Here is a 26,402-nt window from a genome sequence, read left to right as displayed (position 1 = left end):
ATGTGCCAACTCTTGTAATTTATAGTTCCATGTACTGTATATAGTCCTAAAATTTAAAGGCAGTCAAAAATATGCTAATCTGAGGAATTGACCCAAGGGTAAGTCAGTTAAGTAAACGATTTCAAGAATTTTAAGTGCCTCTCTGCAAGTATCAGGATAAATACCTACAACATTTGACATACAAAAGCATCCAAAAGGCACCCATGTAATTTATGGTCTGAATCTAGTTCATAATCCTAAAAAGAGTTGACCCATTGAATCAATTGGCTTTGCATAAATGTTGACTAACTATTGAATGAGTTTGTTCTGACTGGGACTAGAAATTGAATTTAGGCCCAAAGCTATGCTTCAGGAACATGCTCTAGAAAACACGTGTCCATTATATCAAAAGCTTAACTAGCTGCATGTCATTCTGGATAGAGTAGATTCATTCAGAAATACGTTCTTTCACACCATCCTGCTCCTAAATTTTTAGATATGGTAAGCATTTTGTACAGGGAAGGCCCTAGCATGTAAAATTGTTTCCAGTCTTTTGTATTCTATGTAGTTATCTGCATGTGGCTTAGTTGTGGAGATCTTCTTTCAAAATAGTACATACTTTGCTAAATAATTGAATTCTGTAAGAAAGTGTCCATGATATTGTAGCTGGGTTAAGTAGTCGTTTCTGTCTGCTTCAGGCCGTGATCCAGAAAAAATTAAACATATAAGAAAATACCTTGAAGCTTCAGCAATGTTCAGAGATTTCAGTAACTCAGCTCAGGATCCCAGTTTTACCCAGGTGGGTTTTCCTACTTTTGAACTTTCCTCAGATCAACTTTCATTTCTCAGAGCTTTGAGAATCCCTGCCGCTAGTGATGCCTGAGAAAAGTAGGGGTCTTGAAATAGTAGGAACTGCCTACATCAATCGTGGATTTGAAGGGTGGGGAAGAGAGCAGAATATCGTACCTTGATTGGAACGCTGTAAGTGGCTGAATGCATCCGTAGGGGCAAAAATTGTTTTAAGTATCCTCTCTTTCATTTGCTCCTCCTCTCTTTGAAGTAGATTGTGGAGTTGGATCTGCAAACGGTTGTGCCATGCTGCAGTGGCCCTAAAAGACCGCAGGACAAGGTTGCTGTTTCTGACATGAAAAAGGATTTTGAAACCTGCTTGGGAGCTAAGGTAAAGGGCTTTGTTTGTTTGTTTTGCAACTGAGTTCCATTTCCACCCTTCTTTGAAGAACTAATATTGCTTCAGAATTACATTTCCAGAGTTCAACATGTCTGAATTTCTAGGCTCGTCATTTGCAGCTCCCTTCCATTTGAGAAACCTGCCTACTGAACTCTTTGTCCATTTAATGTTTGATTCAACAGGATATCTGGTCTATCTCTTACACTTGCATTAATTTTTTAATATAATGGTTTGGGTTCCATCATGCTAGCAGTAAATACATTTCTTTAGTGATGCTCTCCTTGCTGGAAGATGGATCAGTCTCGGACTTCATCCGGGAGTCCAAGCATAACAATGAGGACAGAGTTCCTGTAGGTATCATGGAAGGGTCGCTGAAAACTGAAAGATGAAAGGAAGTGGAAGGGATGTACAGGGTGTCTTGGAAGAAGGCACTGGCGAGTTGAGCCCACCGGTCATACTTGACTGCATGTCCCACTTTCATTCCATTCTATGATGTAATAAATCTGGCTTTGGTATTTTTGGGTGACCAGAATAGCCAACACAGAAAAAAGCGTTCACTCTCTTTGTTTTTCTGTTCCGAGTGCTCGTTCCTATCATTTGAACTTTTTTGTTTCCTTGTTTGCTCTTTCTGATATAGCAAGGGTTTAAAGGTTTCCAGATTGCACCTGAACGTCATAACGACCATGCAAAATTTGTTTATAATGACCAAGAGTTTGAGCTCACACATGGGTCAGTTGTAATTGCTGCCATCACCAGCTGTACCAACACAAGTAATCCTTCTGTTATGTTAGGAGCTGGTAAGTTTCTAATATTCCATTCAGTTTCACTACTGAATATGCATCGTTCTACTGAAGTTCTGTATTCTGAGGTTGAGAAGGGACAACTTGAGGGGACTTTTATGGCACAACTGCCTTACCGCTGCTGTCTCACCTATTCTTCCTTTACATCTGTATAGCAAAGGGATCCTGGCATGCCAAGTAGAAATGGTCAGTTGGTCACCTTTGGTGAACAGGGCTTGCCTCCTGGCATATAAGCACAGACCCCCCTTCTACTGGATCTGTGACTTCTCTTTCAGTAGATTTATTCAGATATTACCTATCTGTGCACAGTCAGCACAAATAGAAGGAAATGTTCTAGTCCCACCTTCCTTCCTTGTCACTTCCATTGCTCTCTTATGTGGGAAAAGTTGGAAGAAGAAGAGCTCCACTATTGATGAGAGCTCTTCATGTTTGTGAGGGTCCTGGAAAATCAGGGTCTGAACTCAAGGGAAGAGTCCACATGGATAGTGGAGCTCTTCCTCTTCATGTGTAGGAGGAAGATAAAACCATTTTGGACCAGGGCCAAACTTAAAGAGTGATCCCCTTATGGATGATGAATATACACAGTTAAAATCTGTACAGATCCTTTGTTCCTTGTTCAGAGAAGAAGACTACATCCCCACAGCATACTGAACACTAGGTTTAGCAAGATAGATGTTGGGGTGTGGGGGGGACGCATCTAAAATTTGATTATGTAGAATTTTGGAGTGATGACTCTAGAGCAGTGGTTCTCAAACTGGGGTCCCCAGAAGTTCCTGGACAGACTCCCAGAAGCCTTCACCGCATGCTGTGTTGGCCAAGATTTCCAGGAATTGGGATCCAAGGTTGGGAATCACTGATCTAAAGGAACATGGTTCAAGTCCAGTGGTTGTTTCCACGTACAGTACATATTTTGTGCTTTTTCTGCAGATCCAGTAGTCTATGTGTCTAAAAGTTTACACTTGCTCAGATTTAATGTTCATTTCAAAGAAGCTGTTCCCAGTATAAAGCTATTTGGGCAGAAGGTCCGCTCAAAGCAAAAGGGGCAGATTTGAACACCATGTAACAGATGCATTTGGACATAATTTCATGGTCGTGAGGTACCAAACTAACTGGACACAGTTTGTCTTTGACTTGGACGAACTGTGGGTCACTGTTGGCTTCAGGCAGCAAAATGTCTTGGGCCAGCCTTGCTGTAGCTTCGAAAACAGACCAGCGATGAAACATTTATTTATTTATTTATTTAACTTATATGCCGCCCACACTGCCCCAAAGGTCTCTGGGCGGCTTACAACAACATGGGCTTTTTATTAGAGTGGCTCATAACAACTCTTCCATTATTCAGATGGAATCCCACTAACCAGCACATTTAGGCTGGTTAGCTGGTACTTAGTTGATCAGGGGTGTCACTTGCAGGTCAGAGAGGGTGCTGGTTCTTTCCCTTTTGCTGGAGGAAAGCAGGAGAGGGCAGCAGATCCTAACTGCGTGCTTTGCATGCAGGACACCTTGGGTACCCATCCTAAACATTGCATTTGTAGGCAGAGAAATTATTCTGCCTGAGACTTTAGAGAGGCCCTACCAGAATTAATAGGACTAGGTCAGAAGTACAAAGGATGTGTTTCAAAACAAGGTATCTTCCTGCATCCATTGGTGCTTGTAGCTGTGTTGTGATTTTTTCAGGATTGCTTGCAAAGAAAGCTGTCGAAGCTGGCCTGACGGTGAAGCCATACATTAAAACTAGCCTGTCTCCAGGAAGTGGAGTAGTCACATACTATCTGCGGGAGAGTGGAGTTATGCCTTATCTAGCTCAACTAGGGTAAGAGATGTCACTTTTGGTTTTTCTGCAAGCATGGTGGGGATTCCTCTGATTGCATTTCAGTGCTGAATTCTGCACCCTCTCTTACACATATACAGACACACACTGTAGTTGTCTACATATTTCCCTTAATAGCAGTTGTTTCTTTGATGTATTGTACATAGCTAGAAACAATAGAAACACAAAGCAGTTATAACGGGGGAATATGTGGCCCTTCAGGTATTGCTGGACAACAGGTCCCATCATCTCTTGCCATTGGCTGTATTGACCAGAGTTTATGGAAGTTGCACTCCAGCAACATCCTTCCCCTAGTTCTGTATAAGCCCAGTTCATGTGTTCAACTGTATGGTAAGGGAGGGTGTATGTCTCTTCATCTGTATATTTGGATAAAGACATGCTGGCTGAAATCCTGTTGCTTTGTGGGGCAAAAGATGGAACAGTCATTTGTCCCCAGCTGGCAATTATTGAATCTCTACTCAGATTCTTAGCAACATACCAAGCTATTATGCCCCCCCACCAAATCCCAGTAGGAGCTTGTAAATTTTAGCTATAAATGGCTGAATATCCCGCCTTTTGTGTAACAAAGCAACAATTTTAGCCACTGTGTGACTGCAATTGCAGACAAGTCTTTCATTACAAAAATGGCGTATCTGTTGATATAACTGTTCCTTGTCTGTCCCACATTGTTCCACAGTAAGGACACTGCATGATTAATATTTATCTGTAGTACATTTTAAAAAAAACTCTCTCCTCTCAACCCTTGCAAAGCTAGCCTAGCAGAAAGAAACCTTAGCTAGGCTAGAAAACTGTTCATTCAGTCAACTCAGGCTTTTCTCGAGCTGCAGTTTCAAATGGTCCAGTCCCAAGTCAGTTTTAGAGTTACCAGTTGATTCTCCTCTCACATATATGAAATAAGCCTCAGATGGGTGTGTCTAGCAGTTATGGTTTTGACAGAAGAAATATTCAGCACAGGGCACTTAAATGCAGTATCCCCTTATGTATTTCTCTGCTTTTTCCATGGCTACTGGTACAATTCAAAGACACCTCTACTCAAAATAGCATTTTGGTAAGGGATAAAAAAAGCTTTGTATGTCAGTATATATAATACTGTCCTCCTTTTAGCAAGCAGTATATTTTACAGTTGTGTAATTCTTTTTTCCCCCCTGTCTCACAGAAATCCCTGGATAACATAATCTGGTTCTTGTACCCCACAGGTTTGATGTGGTTGGTTACGGATGTATGACATGCATTGGTAACAGTGGACCTCTACCAGAGTCTGTTGTGGAAGCCATTACGCAGGTATGGATTTCACATCATCTGGGCTATGTTCTATGACCGGTTAGAACCAAATATAAGACATGGCTCAGGACAGAGTTCCCTGACCCCGGCCCGTGGCCCGGTGCCGGTCCGTGGCATGGGCCAGACCGAGACACCAAGAGAGACCTCCCGCCACCCCCATGCGCACTCACCCCCACTCTGCCCGTTTGTGCCTGCGCACATGCTCCGGCATGCCTGCACGAGTGCTGCACTGCCATTTGCACATGCACATGGGCACTCGCATGCATGCGCAAATGGTGGTGCGTGCTCATGCGGGCCCATGTGCACCCACACACATGTGCAAATGGTGGTGCGGTGCGGGTGCGCGTGCGCCTGTGCAAGAGCGTACTGGAAAAGGTTGGGGAACGCTGGTTTAGGATAGCTGAAACCAAAGACCTGCTCAGGATTTATGACTATAGGATTTATTTGGGGGTAGGGAAGCTATGGCCCTCTAGATGCTACTGGACTCCAACTCCTGTCAGCCTCAGCCAGTATGGCTAGTGCTTGTGAATGATGGAATCTGTACTCCAACAACATCCAGAAAGGTGACAGGTTGTCCAGGACAATTAATTGAAAAGCAGGGAACTGTGTATAAAAGTATTTATATTTATACGTGTATAAAAGCATTAGTTGTGGTGTCCAGAAAACGGGATGGAGACACAGACGGGTGGCAGAATGTGTGGCAACATCTGACGGGTCACATGATCCCCACCCCTGACTGAGGGCTTTCAGTTTTGCACTGATGAAAGCTGAATATTTAGAGTGTATATTTTTTTACCCTGGTCGATAAGATTTCAATTCAGATTTTTTAAATTAGCCAAGATAGTTTACCACTGTTTCATTTGCGACAAATGTATGGTATTCTGCCCACACACCCCATGCCCAGTAGAGGTCTCCCATTAGACCTTTCGGGCCTGGGAAGATCAATGAGGTGGCATGTTAGTTATAATTGCAACTATGGCTGGGGGAAAATGTAACACCAGACTAATGATGGGTACCAAGGGAGTCATTGTGATATTGTTTTTTTTATTTAAGCTGCAATATAATATATGCAGTAGAATGTAATGTGGATTCATTGGCATATTTTAATTACAAATATCAGCATCCATCATAGTATTAATGTGTGAGTGAATTTGTGTATAGAATAGTCTTACAGGATTTGAGATTAAAGACTTATCATGCCCACACTGTTCGGAGTTCAAGTTACATCAGCTAATACTGTGAAAAGGGGCATCCCATCTATAATCAAGGCCAACAAACACTGTCTGATGTATAATTTTCATTAGTAGGAATGTTCTATGAAGAAAAACTTGGGCACCTGCATAATGTTTTGAGAAATGTTCTGGATTATTTTGATTTTTGAACCAGACTCTCTGAAACCAGCTCAGGAATTGGTATTCCGAGGGCTTCTGTATCTTGACAGAACTTTTCCAGTCAATAATTGGAAGCCCCTTTAAGGAGGGGATACGGTGCAGGTTTCAGATGAGACCGTTTTGTCTCCTTTGCCATTGGAATGAAGACAGACCTGTACAACTTGTAACCCCACCAAGTTCATGGCAGCCGCACCCCCAGGAAGTGTGTGATGCCCCTTAAGCAAGAGCTGGATAAAAACAACCTGTTTCTGCTGCTTCCTGGGATTGCCAGAGAAGCATCCATGGCCAGAATTTTCATAGACTTGTGAACACGGTCCCCTTATACAGTAATAAAATCTGTCAGCCAGACTAAAACTAATGTGCTGTTAAAGTCGGACGGTGGGCAATCATTTTAGCCTATTGAAACAAAAACAAGGAGTGTTGTGGCACCTTTAAAAACTAACAACTTCTGTTTGTCACAGGTTTTCATAGTTGCCTCTGAGGAAGTAGTTTGTAGTACACAAAAGCTTCTACCAAATAAAATGTGTTGGCCTTTAATTTGCTACAAGACACCGTGTGATTCCTGCTGTCAAATGAGTACCTGAACCAGGGTGTATAAAAATGGAAGACTTTTTTTTTAAAAAAAGAATTGGTTTAAATCACGATCTAAATTTTAAAAAGTCATTTTTTAAAAATTTAAATTGTGAAAAAACCTGATTTTTTAAAAAAAATTTAAATAGTGATTTAAATTATGATTTAAATCAAATCCACCCTGCCTGGATCTTTTGGTCCTGGAGTTGTCCTTTGTACTTTTATGAAGAATGAAAGAAGCATGAAGCCGGTGATTTAAGAGAACATCAGTTCTTTTTCTGAAGGAAAATACACAATGTCTGAGTCTGAGGGATGCTCTTTCTCTTACCTCCGAGGTTAATGGGGTGGGTGCAGCTAGTTTCATTTTCCAATACATACACACTGTCTTGTACCCTTCCCTTTACACAGGGTGATCTCATCGCTGTGGGCATACTCTCCGGAAACAGAAATTTTGAGGGTCGCGTCCACCCAAACACACGTGCGAATTACCTGGCTTCCCCCCCTCTGGTTATAGCCTATGCTATTGCTGGGACCATAAGGATTGACTTTGAGAGGGAACCACTAGGTAAGGTATCACTTGGAAACAAATATTTCCTTTTGAAAATGGTAAATTTGGAATGAATCAGAGAGCAAAGGGTCTGTGCAGAGTCAGAAGTGATTGCTTTGCTTAGTTCTGTGGCTGGATCAGCCACTAATCTGATGCTTTACCCGAGCCATAGTTTCTAGGTGTTCATAAGGCACATTGAAAAGGGTTTGTTGGTTTGTTTAATGTCCTTGTCGTCATTTAAAGCCTATGCACTGGATTTACTTCAGGTATAAACGCACAAGGAAAGAAGATATTTCTAAAAGACGTTTGGCCCACAAGAGACGAGATCCAGGCTGTGGAACGCCAGTATGTCATCCCAGGGATGTTTAAAGAAGTGTACCAGAAAATAGAGGTACTGTAATGCTTTACATTAAAACCTCAAGAGTGGTTATATGTTCTTACCGAGTGCTTTCACCATCCTTGCAGAACATTCTAGTTCTTAATGAAATATTCTGCTAAATTTACCTTAATACTCATTTTAGCCCAACCCCTCTGCCAGTGCAGGGATCCAGTTGCCAAAGTGTATCTGATAAGTGACCATCCACTTTAGCTGAAAACAAGTTTGGCAACCAAGCCCATCTGTCCCACTGTCAAACTGCTGGACTTTCCTCCCAAATAGTTACTTTAAATGGCCTTGTAATTGAAGCCCATGAGCTTGGTTGTGTCTTGCCATCAAATTACATTTGATTGAATTGACGCCTGGCTCCTAGCCTACCTGAGACTATTAAGGAGGGTTACCATTAACAAATGGAATACTGGGTGCTGCTCGTGCTTCTTGCTAATGATACTAATTTCCAGCTCAGTGGGATTTGCCCATGGCTTTTGTTCTCATGTGAACAGCTGGACAACAGAAGAAGCACTGGCTGAAATCCAGTAATAAATCACAACTTGAGTAGGCCTGTTGAATCAGTGGAACTTATCAAATCCACAGTGATTCCATGGGCTAACTCTAGTTGCAGCATACTATTGACTTGCAGAGTTCTGTGCCCTTTGGATCTGCACATACTTTGGTGGTAGTTTTAAAAGGACGTTTCTAGGCCTTGTGCTTGGAAATGTATGAATAGTGTCTGATGAACTGTGAGAAAGTCAAGGGGTGCCTGAACTAGTTGGGCAGCCTAAGGTTATTCCTCATCCTGTCCTATTTTTCGTCGTTAGCTACTTCAAAATAAATTATCCAAAATAAGAAAACATGCAGAATTTTGGGAAAGAAAAAAAAAAGACCACAGAAATCAGCTTTTCTTGGTGACAAACTTAAGTTGTTCCTGGATTTTATGTAATTTTTTAGTATGGACAATATGGAATCCTAATTTACTTTATGACAGCAAGGGAATGAAGTCATGAGACTAGCTGAATGTTTTTGCTCCATCTATTTCATATGAACTGGTCATCATCTGCTGGAAATATGATGCAAGTACATTTGCCATGCAGGCATATCCCTTGGGATGGTCTGTGTTCTTCTGCCTAAGAAAAAAGGCTTGGTTTGTAAAAATGAGGATCATAGTAGGTGAGGAGCTTGCTCTTTGAGTAGTTATTTCACTTGAAAAAAGAAGTGTGAAAATGGAGTTTTCCGAGGCATGTCAGCACAGGGTTGGAGATTTAGCTATTTGCTAAGCAATGGAGGGCATGTTGTCCTGTATACTCTGTTGAAAGTAGCCTGGTGTGTAATATAGAGCCTAGGCCAACTACCCTTTGGTCAGTAGTTCTGAAAAAGTTGTACAGTATTTTTAATGTGTTCTATTTATATATATTTTCTGTTCTGTTATTTTTCCAGACGGTGAACAAATCTTGGAATGAGTTAGCTGTTCCATCAGAAAAGTTATACGCTTGGAATCCAAAATCAACCTATATTAAATCTCCCCCATTTTTTGAGAATCTGGTAAACAGGTTTTGCTTCTCTCTTCTCCCTGTCCCTTCTGAAATGTTTATTTTATTGTTCCCATCCGACACTCTCCTATTGCATCCTGCATGCATGCTTGGGTGTGTGCTGGTTTGTTCCTTTGAAAAATTCTTTCTCCAAATGCGGCCCCAGAACAGGACTTACCCATAGGGTTTTGCCCTACCTCTTTTCTCCTATGAAATACGTTTCAGAACAGATGTTTCCTCTTGGCTCTACCATTAAGCACAGTGAGGCAACTGTTTCAGGTAGCCCCTGCCGGAGAGCAGCCATGGCCTTTTCCGCATCAGAGCTCCCTGTGCAGGAGATCCTCTGTTGGAAGATAAAGCTGTAGGCGCTGCCCAATGTACCTGAGGCCCCCTGAACTACTCTGCTGTCTCTGATGTGGTAGAGGATGCTGCCACATTATAAGTGCTGACGTGAGCTGCAGTTGTCAGTCTGGTCCTGTTCTGTATTGTAAACTGAAGAGGGGTTGCCCTCTTTCCCTTTGCTTCAGAGAGCAAAATATCTTGGGCCAGCCCTGTCCCTTGAGGTGCTCAGTCCCCAACTCTGCTGTTAGGCATTACTGTGGACTCTTTGGGGTTGATTGTCCTGGACGGCATGGCTGATAATTGGCTTCCCCCACCCCTTGTTTCCCTGCCCCTGGCATCTGTTAAAGAGGGACATAACTGTGCTGGTGGAGAGAGGGGAAGACTGGAGTGCCATTATATAAGCTGCATTAGCAGAAAAAAAGACAAGTAACATAAATCTACTCTGTTTTCAGCTGACGTGATGCGTTCACTAAAGTCCATGTCCAAGTTAATGCATTCAGCTTATAGTCTTCACATTGTAATCTTAAGTACCTGTATCACAGTTTAAAAAATGGAATCAGAAGTATAGCCACTATTAGCTTTACCATAGGTAATGCTTACCACAGAAAGCAAGGTTCTGTCTGTCAGTTTTTTTACTGCATTACTCAGAAATAGCTGGAAAGTTTTCACCAAATTTGAAGTGTAGGTTTGAAATTGACTGATTGAAAATATGATATGTGACACACATGAAAATCATTTTGTAAGGCATGCTAGTTAGCTTCCCATAAATGGGTAGAGAGATTTTCATCAGATTTTGAAGATACGGGAGAGATGGATGCGGTTTTCTTATTTGGAATATGAGCAATGTGGTGTATGCTAAAATCATCTTGGGGCACCCCAGTTATCTTTTCTTGCCCACAGAATGATATGGCCCATCATTTTGAAAAGAAACATGGTTAGTTGAGTTCATAAATCATTATGTTTTATGTTGTAATTTTATGGACAGGGGCTTTAAATATCCATTAATTGGGAACTTACTGGTTTAGGGATTCTGGGAGTTATATTTCCCAGGTACGATGGATGAGTACCAAGAAGAAGAAGGTGTGAGAGAGATCAGGCAGAAGAGAGGAGGGGTCCATAGAGAAAAGAGCAGGCACTGGGGGACTCATGGGATTTTAACTCAAATCAAGCGAGACACATTGGGCTTGTCCATAAATATTCTAACCCCCATTTCTGCAGAAATCTAACGCCAGGAGAGAACAGTCAATGCTGGCACGAAAACTAGGCAGGCATATCTAGGTAGTGTTTTGAAATTAGATCAAGAATGCCTACTTTCTTTGTTGTTTGAATGGCTGCAAAAGTCCACATTGGTCGGTCTGTGCCTGCTGTCCTTTGTGCAGGTGCACAGCTGGGAAGAACAGAGGAAGCTCCTTTTGTTGTTGAGTTAGATCACGGACCTCTCTGGCCCAATGCCCTCAACACCAACTGGCAGCTGCTCTTCATGAATTTTTCTTTATCCAGGAATTCTTTCCTTGCCCTTCCTAGACAGTCCGAACTTTCAATTGACAAATCATGTGCTTCACTACTGACCTCCAGCCTTTCCTGTTTTGAACTGATGTCAACAGCTTTGAAAGTGATGGGGGGGGGGCAATTTGGTAATGATATTTATTTGTGTGGTGCTCTTTCAGACTTTGGAACTTCAGCCCCCTAAATCCATAGTTGATGCCTACGTGCTGCTCAATCTTGGTGATTCTGTAACCACTGATCATATATCTCCTGCTGGGAATATAGCCAGGAATAGCCCAGCTGCTCGTTACTTAACCAGTAGAGGGTGAGTCAAGTAGGTTGTTGGAGGGACGGGGCAGGCGGGGTGGGGTGGAAACCTAGGGGATGATGTTCCTTTGTTCAATTTATTATTCTGCTTATTGTGTCAATGACCTTTGACTCTCATATAAAGTGCCTTAGATTATCTGAACCAGATTGCTTGTATCATTGCTATTACTTCCTCCCAAAGTACACAACACATCACAGTATGATTTTTCAGGTTACAAACAAGATCCATATTATACGATTCTGCTCCTGCCCATGCCACCTCTTTTTTTAAAAAAACAAAAACAAAAAACAGCTAGTGGGGGCTTTAGCTGGGGGGGGAGAGTGTATTTGGTTAAAATCTCATCCAGATGAGTGGGACTTTAATGCCCATCATTGGCCCTGCCAGTATGGCCAATTCAGCATATGGCCATGCACCACATGCTGAAAACTTGTAACCTTGTTTGGGCAAGTTGTTTCTGAAGGTCAGTTACAGCATGAACAAGGAACTTCTCTCCCCTCCTGTGGGGAGAAAGGTGGCATGTAAATTACATGCATCAATACATATATTTTAGGCTATAGGAGAGAATGTTACTTCCCTTACCTTCATATTTGCATTGGAGAGTTAGCTGGCAGCTGGAGGGAGACAAACTAGGTGACCATAAGGCCTCCTTTAGAAAGATCAGTCCTCCCTTAGAAGAGCTGTCCTTGATTTTGGTGACATGTAAGTTACCACCCCCTCTTCCAACAAGTTTCCCTGGCCAAGCAGGGAAAGTAGAGGCTTGGATTTATAAATGCATGTCATCGAGCCTCTCTCATTTTTTAAAAAAAAAATAAAATACATCAGGGGAGGGAGGAGTCATTTTGTAAGAAAAGATGCAAACCGCACACATATTGATATAACCAGTGGTGCCTGGCTGGAAGGATATTGACTGGCATTTCAGTTCTGTATGAGCCTCAGATGTGAGGTTAGTCCCAAGAAGTGGACATTCTGAAAGCACTTTTCAGGTCATTTCTATGAAATAACTGATTGTTGCCCAACTAGATACATTTGTAGATAACCACAGTGACCTCTGTTTATTTTCTTTCTTTATATATTCATTTTCAAGTAAGCCACAGACAATAAAAGGCATAGAGGATTTCAGAGAGATATAAACACTGTGCATTATTCATTTATTTGAGGTATATCCCATTGAAGGCTGCCCATTCTAGGGTTAACAAATAAGCATTTTATTATTATTATATCTCACTCCATGCACCGCTTTTATTCCCATTGCTTCTTCCACAACGCATTTCTCTGGAATGCTCTGTGCCAAGGTAGTTGCCTAGCCACAGTCAGCAATAGTGTGTTTTCACTTTAATTACAGTAATCTTTAATGGGGATATCTGCATATAATTACTGAAATTAGCCTATGCAAATTTATTTCAGACATGTCTTCCTTTTTAAAAGAAAGTCCTTTTTGGTGATTCTGCCCTGCTTTTCAGGGCAGCCTCTTCACAAGTCATTCTGTGTTCCGTGTTATGAACCTACAAAACACAAGCTAAGAGGGTTTAAAAAAAACCCTTCATTTTTTTACCTTTATTGCCCCCATCCCCAGTGTGGAGCAGCAGCCTGATGGGTAATTCTGAGGAAATCCAAAGCTTGCTCACCTTTTGTGACCTTTAAGGCACCCTAGTAAAAGATATTTCATGACTAATACTTTTAGACCTACCTGCCCTGTCCTTGCTAATTCTGCAGTTTTCTTTCTCAAGAGAGCATTATCCCTGCTTTCATTTCGAGATTAAGCAAATTAAGCCTCAGCAGTTGGTTACATTCTCTGCAGAAGCTGAGGAGAGAGCCTAGTTTTTTTTACAGCCAGAAGGGATACCTGGATTCTGCTTTGACTCTGGGATGAAGTAAATCTTACAAATGAAAGGCTTATAGTTTTTGAAACCGAGAACTGCTTCCTTTTTATCTTGATAGCCTCACTCCGCGAGAGTTCAACTCTTACGGCTCACGTCGGGGCAATGATGCTGTCATGGCAAGAGGCACCTTTGCGAATATACGCTTATTCAACAAGTTTCTGAACAAGCAAGCCCCCCAAACCATCCACTTCCCATCTGGTGAAACCGTGAGTATTCTCCCTTTTTGTGTTGACATCCCCGTCAAGAAAAGCTACAGGGATTGAAGCACTTGCTCTCCCAGCTAATCTTCTTGCCTCTTACCTATCTATAGTGTTTGGGATAATTAGAAAGTGAAAGAAATAAAAAGCCTGCGCAAAAACGTTTCTCTGAGGTGGCGGCTCCACTGGGATTCTCTTGGGGAATGACAGAAAGAGAAGATTTTTTATTTCAAGGCCACTCAGTTTTGCTACTGTTAGAATATGAAGATATTGTGCAACCAACATGTCTATGTGTATTTGTGTATATATGTGATTATTATTATTATTTGCATAAGAGAATATATGAAGCCAATCAGTGTGTGCCTAGTGTCAGTGAAGAGGGTTAACTGTCAGAGATAAGAAGTGTCAGTCAGTGTGAGGCTTGTATATTATTGAAATGTTGCTGTTCAGTTAGGGCTGTTTTCTGCTAAGTGTCTGCTGTTAGTATGTTATAAAAGAAGGTATGAGCATCTGATTAGTGGCTGTTCTGAAACGGTTATAAGACGTCTGTCTGTCAGACCACAGACCAAAACTATACCAAATCAAATGTTCAAGTACTGTTTGTTTCTTTCTTTTTAGTAAACGTTCTTAAAAGTTTATTGTGACTGAATGCTTATTCTTTTATCTCCTGACACACAAATATATGTATCAAGAGAAAACATTATTCATAATCTGTGTGGGGTTTTTATACTCACACTTCATCCTACTGTGCGTAAACTAAAAAGAAAATAATCAGCAGTTACCGGTAGAAAAGTTGAGAACTTGCAGATCTCCAGCAGAACCCATCTAGTAGATGTAAAGTTCATTTCATTTAGGTGCCATTGTGTATCTACCAGTGAAATTCAGCCAGAATTTAGTGGTATTTTTCGCTTAGGCTATGTCTCAGTGAAGACATTTTCTTAAAATGTTGCATTCACTGCTTTGCTATACTGAAGTCGTTGATACGTGGCAATTTGAATGTATGATTAATGTCTCTTCATAGCTGTCTTCTGTCCAGACAAGAAATAAATAGGGCAGGTCCATTCCTTTAACCCAGAAAAAGGCAGTGTGCAGAGAACATGTTGCTCTCTGTCTGCTTTTTCTGCCACTGCTGAAATTGGCAAAGCAGCAGCAGTGACACCCACCATACACACATAACACACTTTTAAGTATTTTTGCTCTAAAACATAGTGCATGGGGAACGTCTGTCCTACTTTAAAGCAGATCTGCTGTCTTAGAAGCCTCCCAGAAGCATGAACCTATTATGTTGTGGTTTTGTCCCACTGAATGTTGAGCAATATTTTGGTAGTCAGAGTAAGTGCAGCCAGTTCTTTGGTAGTTAGAGATGGGGGTATTTGTGGGGGTATTTGTAGACGAATACCCCCATCTCTATTGGTAGTTTAGAAGCAGAACAATACCACCCCTGCATGGTTTCAAGCTCATGATTAACATGTAGACATTGAGAGTGGAGCCACGAAGCTCAGAGCTTCTCTCCCTTCATGTAGAGAGAGTTACCTTTGTGAAAGATCCCCTTTCTGTGAAAATAGTCTCGCTAAGAATTTCTTTTAACCCATCAGACCAGTTTATGTGCTGGGAAAGATATGCCTTGCTGCCATTTGTTAGTTTTTGACCCCATATCCTTGTGTAGAGCTTTTCTTCACACTAAGCAAGGAACCAAAGCTTGAAATGTTACTTTCCTTGGTGGATTTTCGGAATAACAATCCTGTGGAAATAAGGTTTCCAAGCCCTATGTGGAGGCTGAAATAGTTTTATCTGCTGAAGACACTGTCATAGATCTGACTTCATTGACATACATCAGTTGTCTTGTGCATTTATAGCTCGATGTGTTTGATGCTTCGGAGAGGTACCAGCAAGAAGGCCACCCACTCATTGTGCTGGCTGGGAAGGAGTATGGCTCCGGAAGCTCCCGGGACTGGGCTGCCAAGGGCCCTTTTCTGCTGGTGAGTGGACAGTTTTACAACTGGTGGTTTTTCATATATCTGTCCTATTTTAGTATTGAAGTTTATTGTACATGGATCTTAAAAGCTTCCATGGCAGATGACAACACACTTGAACTTTGAAATCTCCAAATAGCTAATATTGTACTTCAGTATTATTGTCTTTCTGAAATGTCTGTTACTTTAATGGCAAGAAGGAGCATCTGCCTTTGGACAAGATTGAGCTGCAAAGCCCAAGCAGAGCTACATTTTTCTGCAAGACTTCCGGGGAACATTGTCCAGCAAAGCTGAAAATAACATGCCTATTTGTCAGCCCATAATTATCCTATTTTAGGACCAGAAAAAACTAATTTGAAATGCCAATCAAGAAGACTGCTAATGAAAAGAAAACACAAAACACATTTATTTGCAAATGGTTAAAGTAATGGCTTAGGAAAAAATTTATTTTGTCTTGCATAAACAGGAACACAAGATGTTGGGAGTTGCAAATGCAGCTCCCAACGTCTCCATTCCTGTTGGGAGTTGCACTTGCCACTCCCATATTGAAACCTGTGGACCCCCCCTTCTTTTACATCAGTTAGGGATTGCCTTCAGCAGCACCCCCCAAAAACACAGAACATTTCAGCACTATAGAATAAAGGGTGGGGGAATGTTTTTCTAACATCAGAAGGGAGATGTTAATGTAACTTGGTTTGGCAGCAGATAATCAGTTCTTAGTTTAATATATTGGTTACTATTTTCTGAAATTATGGCGTACATATTTGAAATTTTACAAAAGCAGTTCTAACACAACATGCTAGCTTGTTTTGTTACTAGACTTGCTCCAACCTAATTATACAGTTAGGTACCAATCTAGTTCTCTACCTTGCAGTTTCATTGTTATTCAGTTGGATATAATCGGACCACAGGATGCACATTGGATTTTCCAATGCCTCATTTTTAAAAAAATCCTGTACCTTATTTATCTTTTTTGAGCAATACAAATGTCTTATTTCTGTGTCTGTGTGTGTTGTTTGACAGCTGCCTTTTTGGGGTGGAAAGTTAAGTGTAGCTGATCCTTTGCAATTTTATGAGCATTTTAAATGCACGTGATGCGACTTACTATATTTTTGAACAGGCTTTTTACCTAATACTTGATGTTCTTTCTCAGGGCATCAGGGCAGTCCTTGCTGAGAGCTATGAGCGGATTCATCGCAGCAACCTGGTGGGAATGGGTGTGATTCCTCTGCAGTATTTGCCTGGTGAAAATGCTGAAAGTCTTGGGCTGACAGGGCAGGAACGTTACACAATCCTCTTTCCTCAGGAGTTGGTGCCCAGAATGACCGTCCAGATCAAGGTAAGCAATGTCCAGGTGGTGGCATTACATCAGTGCACCATGGCAGAGGGAAAGGTTGTTTAGGGAGCCATCTTTTAAAAACACACTGGGGATTGCAGTCTTTCAGTGATGACATACTGGGGTGTTTGCAATCTCCATTATGCAGTGTTTAGGAAAGCACTAGAGAGTGAGAATACTTGCAAATGGCATGTTCTGTTTTTGTAATTCTATCCACAGGTGGATACCGGGAAAACCTTCCAAGCGATCATGATGTTTGATACAGACGTGGAACTCACGTACTTCCATAACGGTGGCATCTTGAACTATATGATTCGCAAAATGGCATCCTAGTCCTAAAATGTGCCAGTGTCTAGTTTATTGTGAAACCTGCCTTTTGGTTATGAGAATGCACAGTAATTATGGAAAACTGTCTGTTGCGTATGAAATTTAAAGTGAACAAAGTATGTCTGGGTTGCATTACTGAAGTGTCTGTTTACACAGTTAGAAGGTGAGCCTAGGCACCTTGCCATCTCTGTGTATGTGTCTTAACACATCCTGCCTTTGTTACCTTATTTTATCCGTCTGTTGTGTATGAGTAGATGGAGTGAGAAACGTTGATCGACAGAATGCTGCAATAAGTAAAATCCAGCCATCATGATTTTTCCCGTGTTTTATATCCAACAACTGACAAGCTTTTCTGATCTGTCTGAGAGATTAATAGTCAATAACCATTCTTTGTTGTAAATCAGTTAAGACTCCTTCCTTAAAAATCTAATACTGCTAAAATGATTAAATGACTTGGCACTTCTGACCTAAGAAGTTGGACATTCTGTCTTGCGTCCCCTTCTTCTTAATCATGGAGAAAAAGGGCCAGAGCAGACATTACTTGAAAGATGTTGCTAGCAACTGGGTCTCTCTTTTTTTCATTTTTACTGAAGACTAAGTATAGGAGCTCTAAGGGTGGTATCTGTATTCGCTGACACAGATTTCTTTACATTCTTACATTTAGGCCCTACCCTTTCTGCATATTAGGTCCCAGTTCAGTTCAGAGCTGCTGCACTTACTCTAGAGTAAAAGTGGAGAAAGGCATAGCAGCTGTTTAAAATCTTTAAAGTATATTAGGTGAAATTGTAATAGTAAGTTGCAACTGCAGTATGCCCATTTCTATCAGTGTAACTTACAGAGGAGTTGACTTACCAAATCCCCTCTGATCCAGCAGGCCTACTCTAGTTGCAGCTTACTACACTAAGAAACAGGATTTCGGTCAATGTTTGCTTTAACTAAAAATTTTGAGGTGGGGAAGGTTTAAAAACAATTTATAATAAAATTTAAATCTGTTTTCCAAAAAAAATTTCCCATGTATTGGCCTTTCTTGTTCTGGCTTTTTATTTCTGCATGTTGAAAGGACGTTTGGTGCAACCCCATGCTCCCTGGTATGTGTGTGGGGTATAGGATACTAAAAATCTGGACCACCACTGTGAACACACACAAGTCCCCTTAATTTCCTGGTTTTCTGCCAAAATAGACACACAGCTAATTGTCAGTTTGATGAAGGCTAAGCAACTGAAAGCCATTAGACAAAAAAAAAAAGTTGAATGCTGACACAAAATACAGCACAATTTGTATTAAAATCATGATTCCAAAATAATTCATCCTGTTAATATCAATATAAAGGATGTGGCCACACTGACAAACAACAATGCAGAAAATACTCCAGGACTGGGACAGTCAGGTACGCCTTATTTTCCATTGACTACATGATGTGTAAGTCAAGGTGAACCAGCCCGAAGTCCTCCTCCTTTCGCCTGTCACTTAGGTTTCTACTTTTTTGGAACTGAATGCATTTACATCAGTGGCTACAGCAGTAGTGAGAGAGGCAGGGCAGCGGGGAACCACTCCTCCCCAAACCTGGTGCCTGCATCTGTTTCCCTTTCCTTTCCCCATTCTCCCTTTCAGTTTCTTTTAAAGCCTTGCTGCCCTAGCACTAGGGTGGCTAGGTGATCGGGGGAGGGGGGGGAGGAAGAAATGATCAGTTTCCTTCCTGGCTTCTTAGGGTAGCTCTGCTCTAACTGTACCTCCTGCAAACTTGGATGGCCACAGCAGAGTGACCTTTTTGAGTCCTGGCTTCCTCCTCCTCCTCTCTCTTTCCCTCTCTCTGCTGACCCCTCTGTGGTTGGCTGAAGCAGATTAACCTGGGGAAATCCATCTTTTTGTGGGTGCTGCTTCATGGTGGATCAATTTCCATTTTTCCCACTATGTAGTCACACCTAAATACAAACGAATATGTAGCAAATTCTGCAAAGAGAAAACCCCAAAGGCATACAGTACATTCTAATATTTGTTACATAACGTATTGGAATAGTTTTAATCAGAATGATTACCAGTAGTAAAACAGACATAGACAGTTTGTTCCAGGAATGTTTGGCTCCCTGGAAAGTTTTAAAGGTGTGGCATTTTTGTTGCTGTTTTGGTCATGTTTTTTTTATTTGGAAAACTTGACAACATAATGGGCAACACAAGGACTTGTGTATTTGAACCCATGTGTCCTTGTTGCCAATTAAGTCCTGGTTCAACTATGCATTGGCAGGTAATCTCAGCAGAATACATTATTTCAGAGTAACCCATTTTACAGGCTTATCTAAACACTACAGAAATGTTTCTCTAGACTCACTTTGATATAAGCAATATCTTATTAGATACAGCAACAAAATTCTTCCAACAGTTGCAAGTTGCAAGTAAGTATTTAATGTTGCCAGATCAAGCAATAAACAGATATTTTACATAACAATGACCTCAGACATGTACGGACCAAAGCTATAAGCTATTTAACTCTGAATTTCCTGATGTCACATTGTAAATTTTTTTCCTTACTGGCTTTGCAGGAGGGATATTTGATCAGTTGGTATTGACAAATAGACAGGTAATGACAACCTACCTTACATTGGATTTATACTCACAAAAAGGCAAATTTCCAACATATACAGTGGTGCCTCGACTTACGAACGTCCCGACATATGACCATTTCAAGTTACGACCAGCTCCGGCTGCAAAATTTTGTTTTGATTTGCGGCCGGAGCTTCAAGTTACAACCAGAAAAAGGCGGGGAATTCAAATTGCTAACCACTGGTGGCAAAGAGGCTGCTTCTTTGTAGCTCTTTCGCCCCAGTGGTTTGAGAGTGTGCAATTCGAGGAGGCTTCGGACTGCCTGGTAAGATAAGGTGCTGCTTTCTACTTTTTAAAAACGGTTCTGGGTGGGTTTTGCAATGTGGTTTTGGGCTGGGTGGTGGGATTATGTTTCTATGCTGTGATGGGTCTTACAGGGTTTGTTTTTTGGGTTTTTTCCCCCCATTTCCGATGGGGCTTGCGGGGTTTGTTTGCTTTTTGGGGTTCCCCCCCATTTCCAATAGGTCTTGTTGGCTTTGTTTGCTTTTTGCTTCTTCTTTTTTTCTATTTCCGAAGGGTCTTGCACAGATTGTTTGCTTTCTGCTTTGCTATTTTTGCATTTCCGAAGAGTCTTGCACAGACTGTTTGCTTTCTGCTTTGCTTTTTCCCCATTTCCGATGGGTCTTGCATGGTTTGTTTGCTTTCTGCTTTGCTTTTTTGCATTTCCGAAGAGTCTTCTGTGGTTTGTTTGCTTTTCTTCCCCCACCCCCTTCGGCCAGAATGGATTAATAGCTTTTCCGATGGGTCTTGCAGTGTTTTTGTGGTGGTTTTTTGTGATTTTTTCCTTCGGCTGGAATGGATAACTGCATTTCAATATATTCCTATGGGAAATGGTGCTTCAACTAACGACCATTTCGAGTTACTACCAGAGTTCCAGAACCAATTAAGTTTGTAAGTCGAGGCACCACTGTACTGTTAAGTAAAAAAAGGCCTTTCCCTCCATAAGCCAGTAGTTATCTTTTTAAAACAGCAGGGTGTTTCTGGCTGCGGAGCCAGTGGTTGGCAGTTTGAATCCCCACAGTGCACTCCAGAACAGCCAGCTTGTGTGGCCTTGGGCAACCTTCACAGTCCCAGGATGCCCTCAGAAGAAAGGAATGGTAAACCACTTCCGAGTATGCTCTTCCTTAAAAAAATCTGTAGGGAATCACTTTAAGTCAGAACTGATGGCACGTTATTATTATTAATGGCATATAAATATTACTTTATTCATCTTGTTCTGGCATTTCTTCAATATCAAAGTCTCTCATTGCAAAATCAACATCTTTCCATTTCCGGAAATAAGACTGTCTCCCTGTGGCAACATCCTTCACCGAAAAGCTTTCAATTTTAATGATGGGTAGATCATCAAGCGTCCTGTATTTTACTAAGATTCCCCAGTCATGATGGCATTCCTTACAGTAGATCTTTGATTTCTTCTCAAAATTGCCATAGCATATTGGCCTTTTGTGAGATTTTATCACATACCGGTTCCTAAAGTAGTCACCGAGGACAGTATGGTGGGATACCTGGAACAAAAAGCAGTGGCATGCTACCTTTTAAAAAGATTATTAGGTCCAGATAATATCTTTACTGGCTAATGGGCAAGAGCAGCTTTGACATTGACAAAGTTTCCCTCTCTACTTTTGATACAGTCATTAGGCATTCCATCTCCCTTTGTTGCCTGTATGGTGAATGAGGTCTGGGCCTAAGAGACAGGACAGGGGGCATAATCTCGTGGCCTCGTGGCGCAGTGGTTAAAACGCTGTACTGCAGCTAAAACTGTGCTCACGACCTGGGGTTCAAATCCCAGGTAGCCGGCTCAAGGTGGACTCAGCCTTCCATCCTTCTGAGATCGGTAAAATGAATACCCAGCTTGCTGGGGGGGGGGGGCCAATGTGTAGCCTGTATAATTAAATTGTAAACCGCCCGGAGAGTGCGGTATATAAGTCCAATAAATAAATAAATAATCTGTGATTGAGGAGCCCTAAAATATTGCTGGGGTCTGCAGGGAAGCCACACAGCCTCCAGGCCTCAACATGCTCACCCCTTAGAGAGCCTTAAGAGTGTAAACTGCTGATGAGTCCAGTGTGAGTGCATCCAGAGACTCTACAGCCCCCAAATGCCTGGAAGCTTCCTTCACCACTGCCTGAGGTTTTGCTCACAGGTTAAAAGTTTTCATTAAAGACCACCTTTTACAGACAACTGCTCTAGAATGTATAGCAAAGAATATGCAAGACTACGAATCCTCACCCCTCGCCCCACGACCCGAAACAGTGTAAAAGCCGCAATGCTCCATTTTAACACTACCTCAATCACTCTGATGTCGTCTGTGTCGCAGGCAGGTGATTTACACTTCCCACACAACAGCCGCCTATTGCCCACCAGTGGCTTTGGCTGGAGCTCCTTTTTCTTGGAATCTTGCAGCTTTTTTTGCTTCTTTTGCAAGCTGCTTATCTAAGTGGGGGAAAGTTACGAAAGTAAAAGGCAGATCGAAAAGACATCTGAAAGGCAAATGGTAAAAAGGATATTTGGAGGAAAACTTGCTCTTCTATGGACTTGCTGTTGGTTGAGATCCCAAGTGGAAGATCTGTTCTGTGCCTCACCACCAAGGTTTGGGGGTGGGGGGTGGGGTGGGGAAGCGGGGGGGGGGAACATGACAGGGCCTTGTCTGGTCACCCCCCAATCTATGACATTTCCTAAGAAGGCAAATATAGCCCAAGTACTGATGGTACCCAGACAGACTGTGGGAACATTCACTTCCCCACTGTATTTTTGAAAGTTTCCAACACATGACTAAGATTTTCACTTGGCTACTTTTAATTTTTAAATGCTTGCTTTGATTTGTTGATACTTTATGTGAAAGGCTTTGGCAGGGAACACTGCTGAAGCTGGGAAAAGTGCAAAAGCAGCATTTTCCTTTTTTTGTACTCTGGCACTTAACTATGAAGGGCTGTTCTGGGCTGAGCAGGTTGCCTTCTAAGTACCACCCAAAAGAGGCAAAACCATGTGACGGGACCTCCATTAAAGTAGCTTCTCCTCGACTTCGTCCCCAGTTCCATCCAAAGCAAGCACAGACCACGTTAAAATAGGCAATGTGGTTAGGGAGGCAGCACGCACCTGAGACAGGAGGGGAAAAAAAATAACAAGACCCGCAGGTCTCTGAAAACTGAGTGGGTCGTGTCAGAATGGAGAATGATAACGACCCAAGGGCTCCCCACCAGCCTCTAATTAGGTTAGGGCAGACTCTGCCTCCACAACACCCCAGAATCAATCTTACAATCAAATGCCAGGGTGGTATTGCAGAGATATCGGCGAAAAACGAAAGACATGGCCAAACTGTTTGTGCAGAAAGGAGAGTTGGTGGCTGAGGTACTTCATAAGAACTGACCACTAACTGAAACCGCTCAAAGGAAAGGGAGCTTCCTGGGTAAAGAGGTATGGGGAGGAACTGGAGGTGGAGCCGGAGAAGGCCTCGTTTCTTAATTTTTGTCACATGACCAGGCGACACTCAGGAGCTAATCCATTTTTCCAGATGCCTTCAGAACCCCAGGCAGAAAATATAAACAAATCTAAACTGATTGCTCACAGAACAGTTCTGGGTGCTGCTTCTTTAAGCTCACCACAAGAAATGATCCAATGACATGCCAGCTTGGGCAGCAGGAATGAGCGGACAGAGCAAAAAAAAAAAAAAAAAAAAAAGCAACAACACCCACTCTCTTGTATGGGGCTTCTGCTTGCCTCAGTCCCAACTTCTAAGCTACAGGATTCCCTTCAGAGGTCAAATGAGAAGAGGAATCACCTTCTCTGCAAACACCTCCTCCTTCCAATCCTGCACTTCCTTAATGGCTTTGTTCATCATTGCTTCTTTCATTATGTTATATCTCTCGTTCTCCTCCTGCTCCTTCTTGCTGGTCACAAGGATGCACTTGCTATCTTTTGCTCTTCCACGACCTGGAGGAGGCACATACACAAGCTTATTCCACAAAAGACGAAAGATAGAAATAACAGTTGCCTCCCCCACCTCCTTGGCCACTGGCTCTTATTCGAAGGAGGTGGAACCAACCTATGTAGAGATAACACCGAGCAAAGTGGGTTAAACCTGTAGCCCTTCAGATGTTGTTGTGTTTTTTTAATTGAAAAAAATTATTATTTTTTTCCAGTGGAGCTCAAGATGATACACACGATTCACCTCTTCCCTGCTTCACCCTTACAACCACCTTGTGAGCCAGGTCAGGCTGAGAGACTGGTCTAAGTCCACCCAGTGAGTCTTATCCTTTCTTGAGGGTGAGAGATGCTTCATCCTTCAAGTTCCAACCCAACATTTCAATCACAACACTACACTACACTGTTCTTGAACTCCCAACTTTCTTCAACACCATCCAGATCTGCCAGCAGTTCTAGCCTGCGACATCTGGCAGAACAGTTTCCCCAACTCTGGTGTGAAGCAAATACAAAAAAATTAAGCATAGTATTTGGACAAATCGAGTCCATTAGAGCAGTGGTTTCCAACCTTGGGTAAACCAGGTGTTCTTGGGCTGCAATTCCCAGAAACCCCAGCCAGCACAGCGGATACTGAAGGCTTCTGGGAAATGCAGTCCAAGAACATCTGAGTTACTAAAGGCTGGGAACGACTGCATTAGGTCCTACAGGCTCCTTTCATACTGTGCATTTCTGCTTCCACCTTCCTTTCCTACCTTTTAGACACATACTCAGGTCAAGATCATATAACTTAAAACTGCAGATTTGTTAGATACACTATTACATAGTAGATGTATTATACACTGTATATATTATACGATGAAGATATACAGTAATGAACCACACCAATTAGTAAATGTTCCCCTCTACATGCACATGCACAGATTTTTTTTTCCACTTTGGCTGGCATATGCCTGGCAGGACAAAGGACACGATGGTACCTCCACCAGAGGCCTTACCTTCTTTGACCCCACAAAGCTGAAGAATCCCAAAAAAGCATTATTTTGTTGAGAAGAGATATGCAAAGACAGAAATGGCAGACTATAAGTAGGAGGCCTTTTTCCTGAGCTCTCTCCTGCAAACATTCCATGAGCCCAGTAGAGTTCTAGTCCAAAATATTCCATGTCAAAGATTATATAACATGGTTTTTTGTCAAGTGAACATATAACAGGTTTGTTAGTTCTCTTTTTCTTTTGTGTTGTCGACAAAACTGTACGCCATTCTTTATCCACTCAGTAACAAACGCTTCTGTGGCTGTGTCCCATAAACCCATTTATATCTGGTGAAAGATACAGGCTCACAGAATCCGAAAAAAATTATTTCTACCTAGCATTACCCTATTGCAAACTGGAAAATCACACATTTGGTAGTCTAACCTCTGGGCAGCTTTATATGACTACTGTTTTGGCCATTACAATGAACTAGTTCATGTTCTCATGGAAGAGCACTGCCAATGCCAACTTACCTCTGACTTGTATCATCTTAATGACGTTGCCTGTATATTCATACAGAAGGACAAGATTGCACTGTGCAATATCAACCCCTTCATCAGCCACAGAAGTAGCTATGAGCATCTTGCTCTCCCCATTAGATTTGAAAGTGTCCAAGACACTTTTTTGATTTGGGAGGGTCATGCCTAAATTAGGTTGAAAGAGAAGAAAAGAATACAAGTTATCAATTAAATCAGGCTTTCAGTCACTGTTATGAATATGCTTAAGAAATAAAAAAAAAATTGTACAGAAAAGTGGAAGCATACAGGTTCCTGAGAATGTAAACTCCTTTTTCCCCTCACAGAACTTTATAACCCTTAAAGCTTCAAATATATTCAGACATATTTAGCAAATCTGACTAACGATAGATTTAGCTAAGCCATCATTTCTAAAAGCCAGATGTTACAGTTAATTATGGTTTTCCTCTGAAGCAAAAAAAAAGAAGAGGGGAATGAACAGCATGTGACCCTGACCATATGCAGGCTCTTCTGTGTAACTGTAGAACAATGATACCTGAAATAACAAAACAAAAAAAAAAGCAGCATACTATGTTGCCCCCTACCCCAGATGTTTCAAGTGGAAATCTGAGTCATACCATAAAAATTCTAAAATTCTACGAACTAAGTTTACTGTCTAGGATCCTGAATATACCACAGATTCTTTGCTTGTAAGAAACTGTATAAACTTGCTTAGGTTGCACAGTCTATAGACCTTCTACAGAGTTTTGTTGCCCTGTGACATTCTAGCACTGAGATCTTCAGAATCAACAGGCTGTCTTCACAATGCAAAGCTCCCTTACCAGTTTTCTGATTTCTTTTCCCTCGCCCCATCAGTGCTTCAGGCTTTAGATGTCGAAGCTGGGGGCTTTCTTCTATCCAATTCTTCAACGCCTACAAAATGAATTCTGGGCTCAGAATTTTGTGACCACAGAGCTCTGAATCTCATTGTGCTCCTTTTCACCATGTCACCAATTAGAGTCTCCCATACCTCCATTCTGTA

At 41.8% G+C, this 26,402-nt stretch overlaps 2 protein-coding genes across 6 annotated transcripts in view; one reads left to right on the top strand and one right to left on the bottom strand.

The window, feature by feature from the left end:
• Positions 1-18,364, top strand: part of ACO1 (aconitase 1) — a 50,946-nt gene extending 32,582 nt beyond the window's left edge. For all 3 annotated transcript variants that reach the window (XM_020804061.3, XM_078384881.1, XM_078384880.1), the window contains 13 exons: positions 678-778; positions 1,043-1,159; positions 1,806-1,965; positions 3,646-3,781; positions 4,996-5,080; positions 7,450-7,606; positions 7,855-7,979; positions 9,399-9,503; positions 11,500-11,642; positions 13,584-13,731; positions 15,579-15,701; positions 16,849-17,034; positions 17,251-18,364. In XM_020804061.3, the coding sequence (XP_020659720.3) occupies positions 678-778; positions 1,043-1,159; positions 1,806-1,965; positions 3,646-3,781; positions 4,996-5,080; positions 7,450-7,606; positions 7,855-7,979; positions 9,399-9,503; positions 11,500-11,642; positions 13,584-13,731; positions 15,579-15,701; positions 16,849-17,034; positions 17,251-17,364 (1,700 nt within the window). In that variant the 3' untranslated portion in view covers positions 17,365-18,364. The remainder of the gene's footprint in view (positions 1-677; positions 779-1,042; positions 1,160-1,805; positions 1,966-3,645; positions 3,782-4,995; positions 5,081-7,449; positions 7,607-7,854; positions 7,980-9,398; positions 9,504-11,499; positions 11,643-13,583; positions 13,732-15,578; positions 15,702-16,848; positions 17,035-17,250) is intronic.
• Positions 18,365-19,735: 1,371 nt separating this feature from the next.
• Positions 19,736-26,402, bottom strand: part of RIGI (RNA sensor RIG-I) — a 30,949-nt gene continuing 24,282 nt past the window's right edge. For all 3 annotated transcript variants that reach the window (XM_078384879.1, XM_072992027.2, XM_072992028.2), the window contains exons 14-18: positions 26,203-26,293; positions 25,379-25,549; positions 23,735-23,886; positions 22,243-22,389; positions 19,736-21,461 (exon numbers count right to left, since the gene is read on the bottom strand). In XM_078384879.1, coding sequence (XP_078241005.1) covers positions 21,159-21,461; positions 22,243-22,389; positions 23,735-23,886; positions 25,379-25,549; positions 26,203-26,293 — 864 coding nt within the window. In that variant the 3' untranslated portion in view covers positions 19,736-21,158. The remainder of the gene's footprint in view (positions 21,462-22,242; positions 22,390-23,734; positions 23,887-25,378; positions 25,550-26,202; positions 26,294-26,402) is intronic.

The sequence above is a fragment of the Pogona vitticeps genome, chromosome 2 (assembly GCF_051106095.1).
Source record: "Pogona vitticeps strain Pit_001003342236 chromosome 2, PviZW2.1, whole genome shotgun sequence".
NCBI lineage: Eukaryota > Metazoa > Chordata > Lepidosauria > Squamata > Agamidae > Pogona > Pogona vitticeps.
The sequence above is the reverse complement of the archived record's forward strand: the minus strand, read 5'-3'. Positions and strand labels throughout refer to the sequence as shown.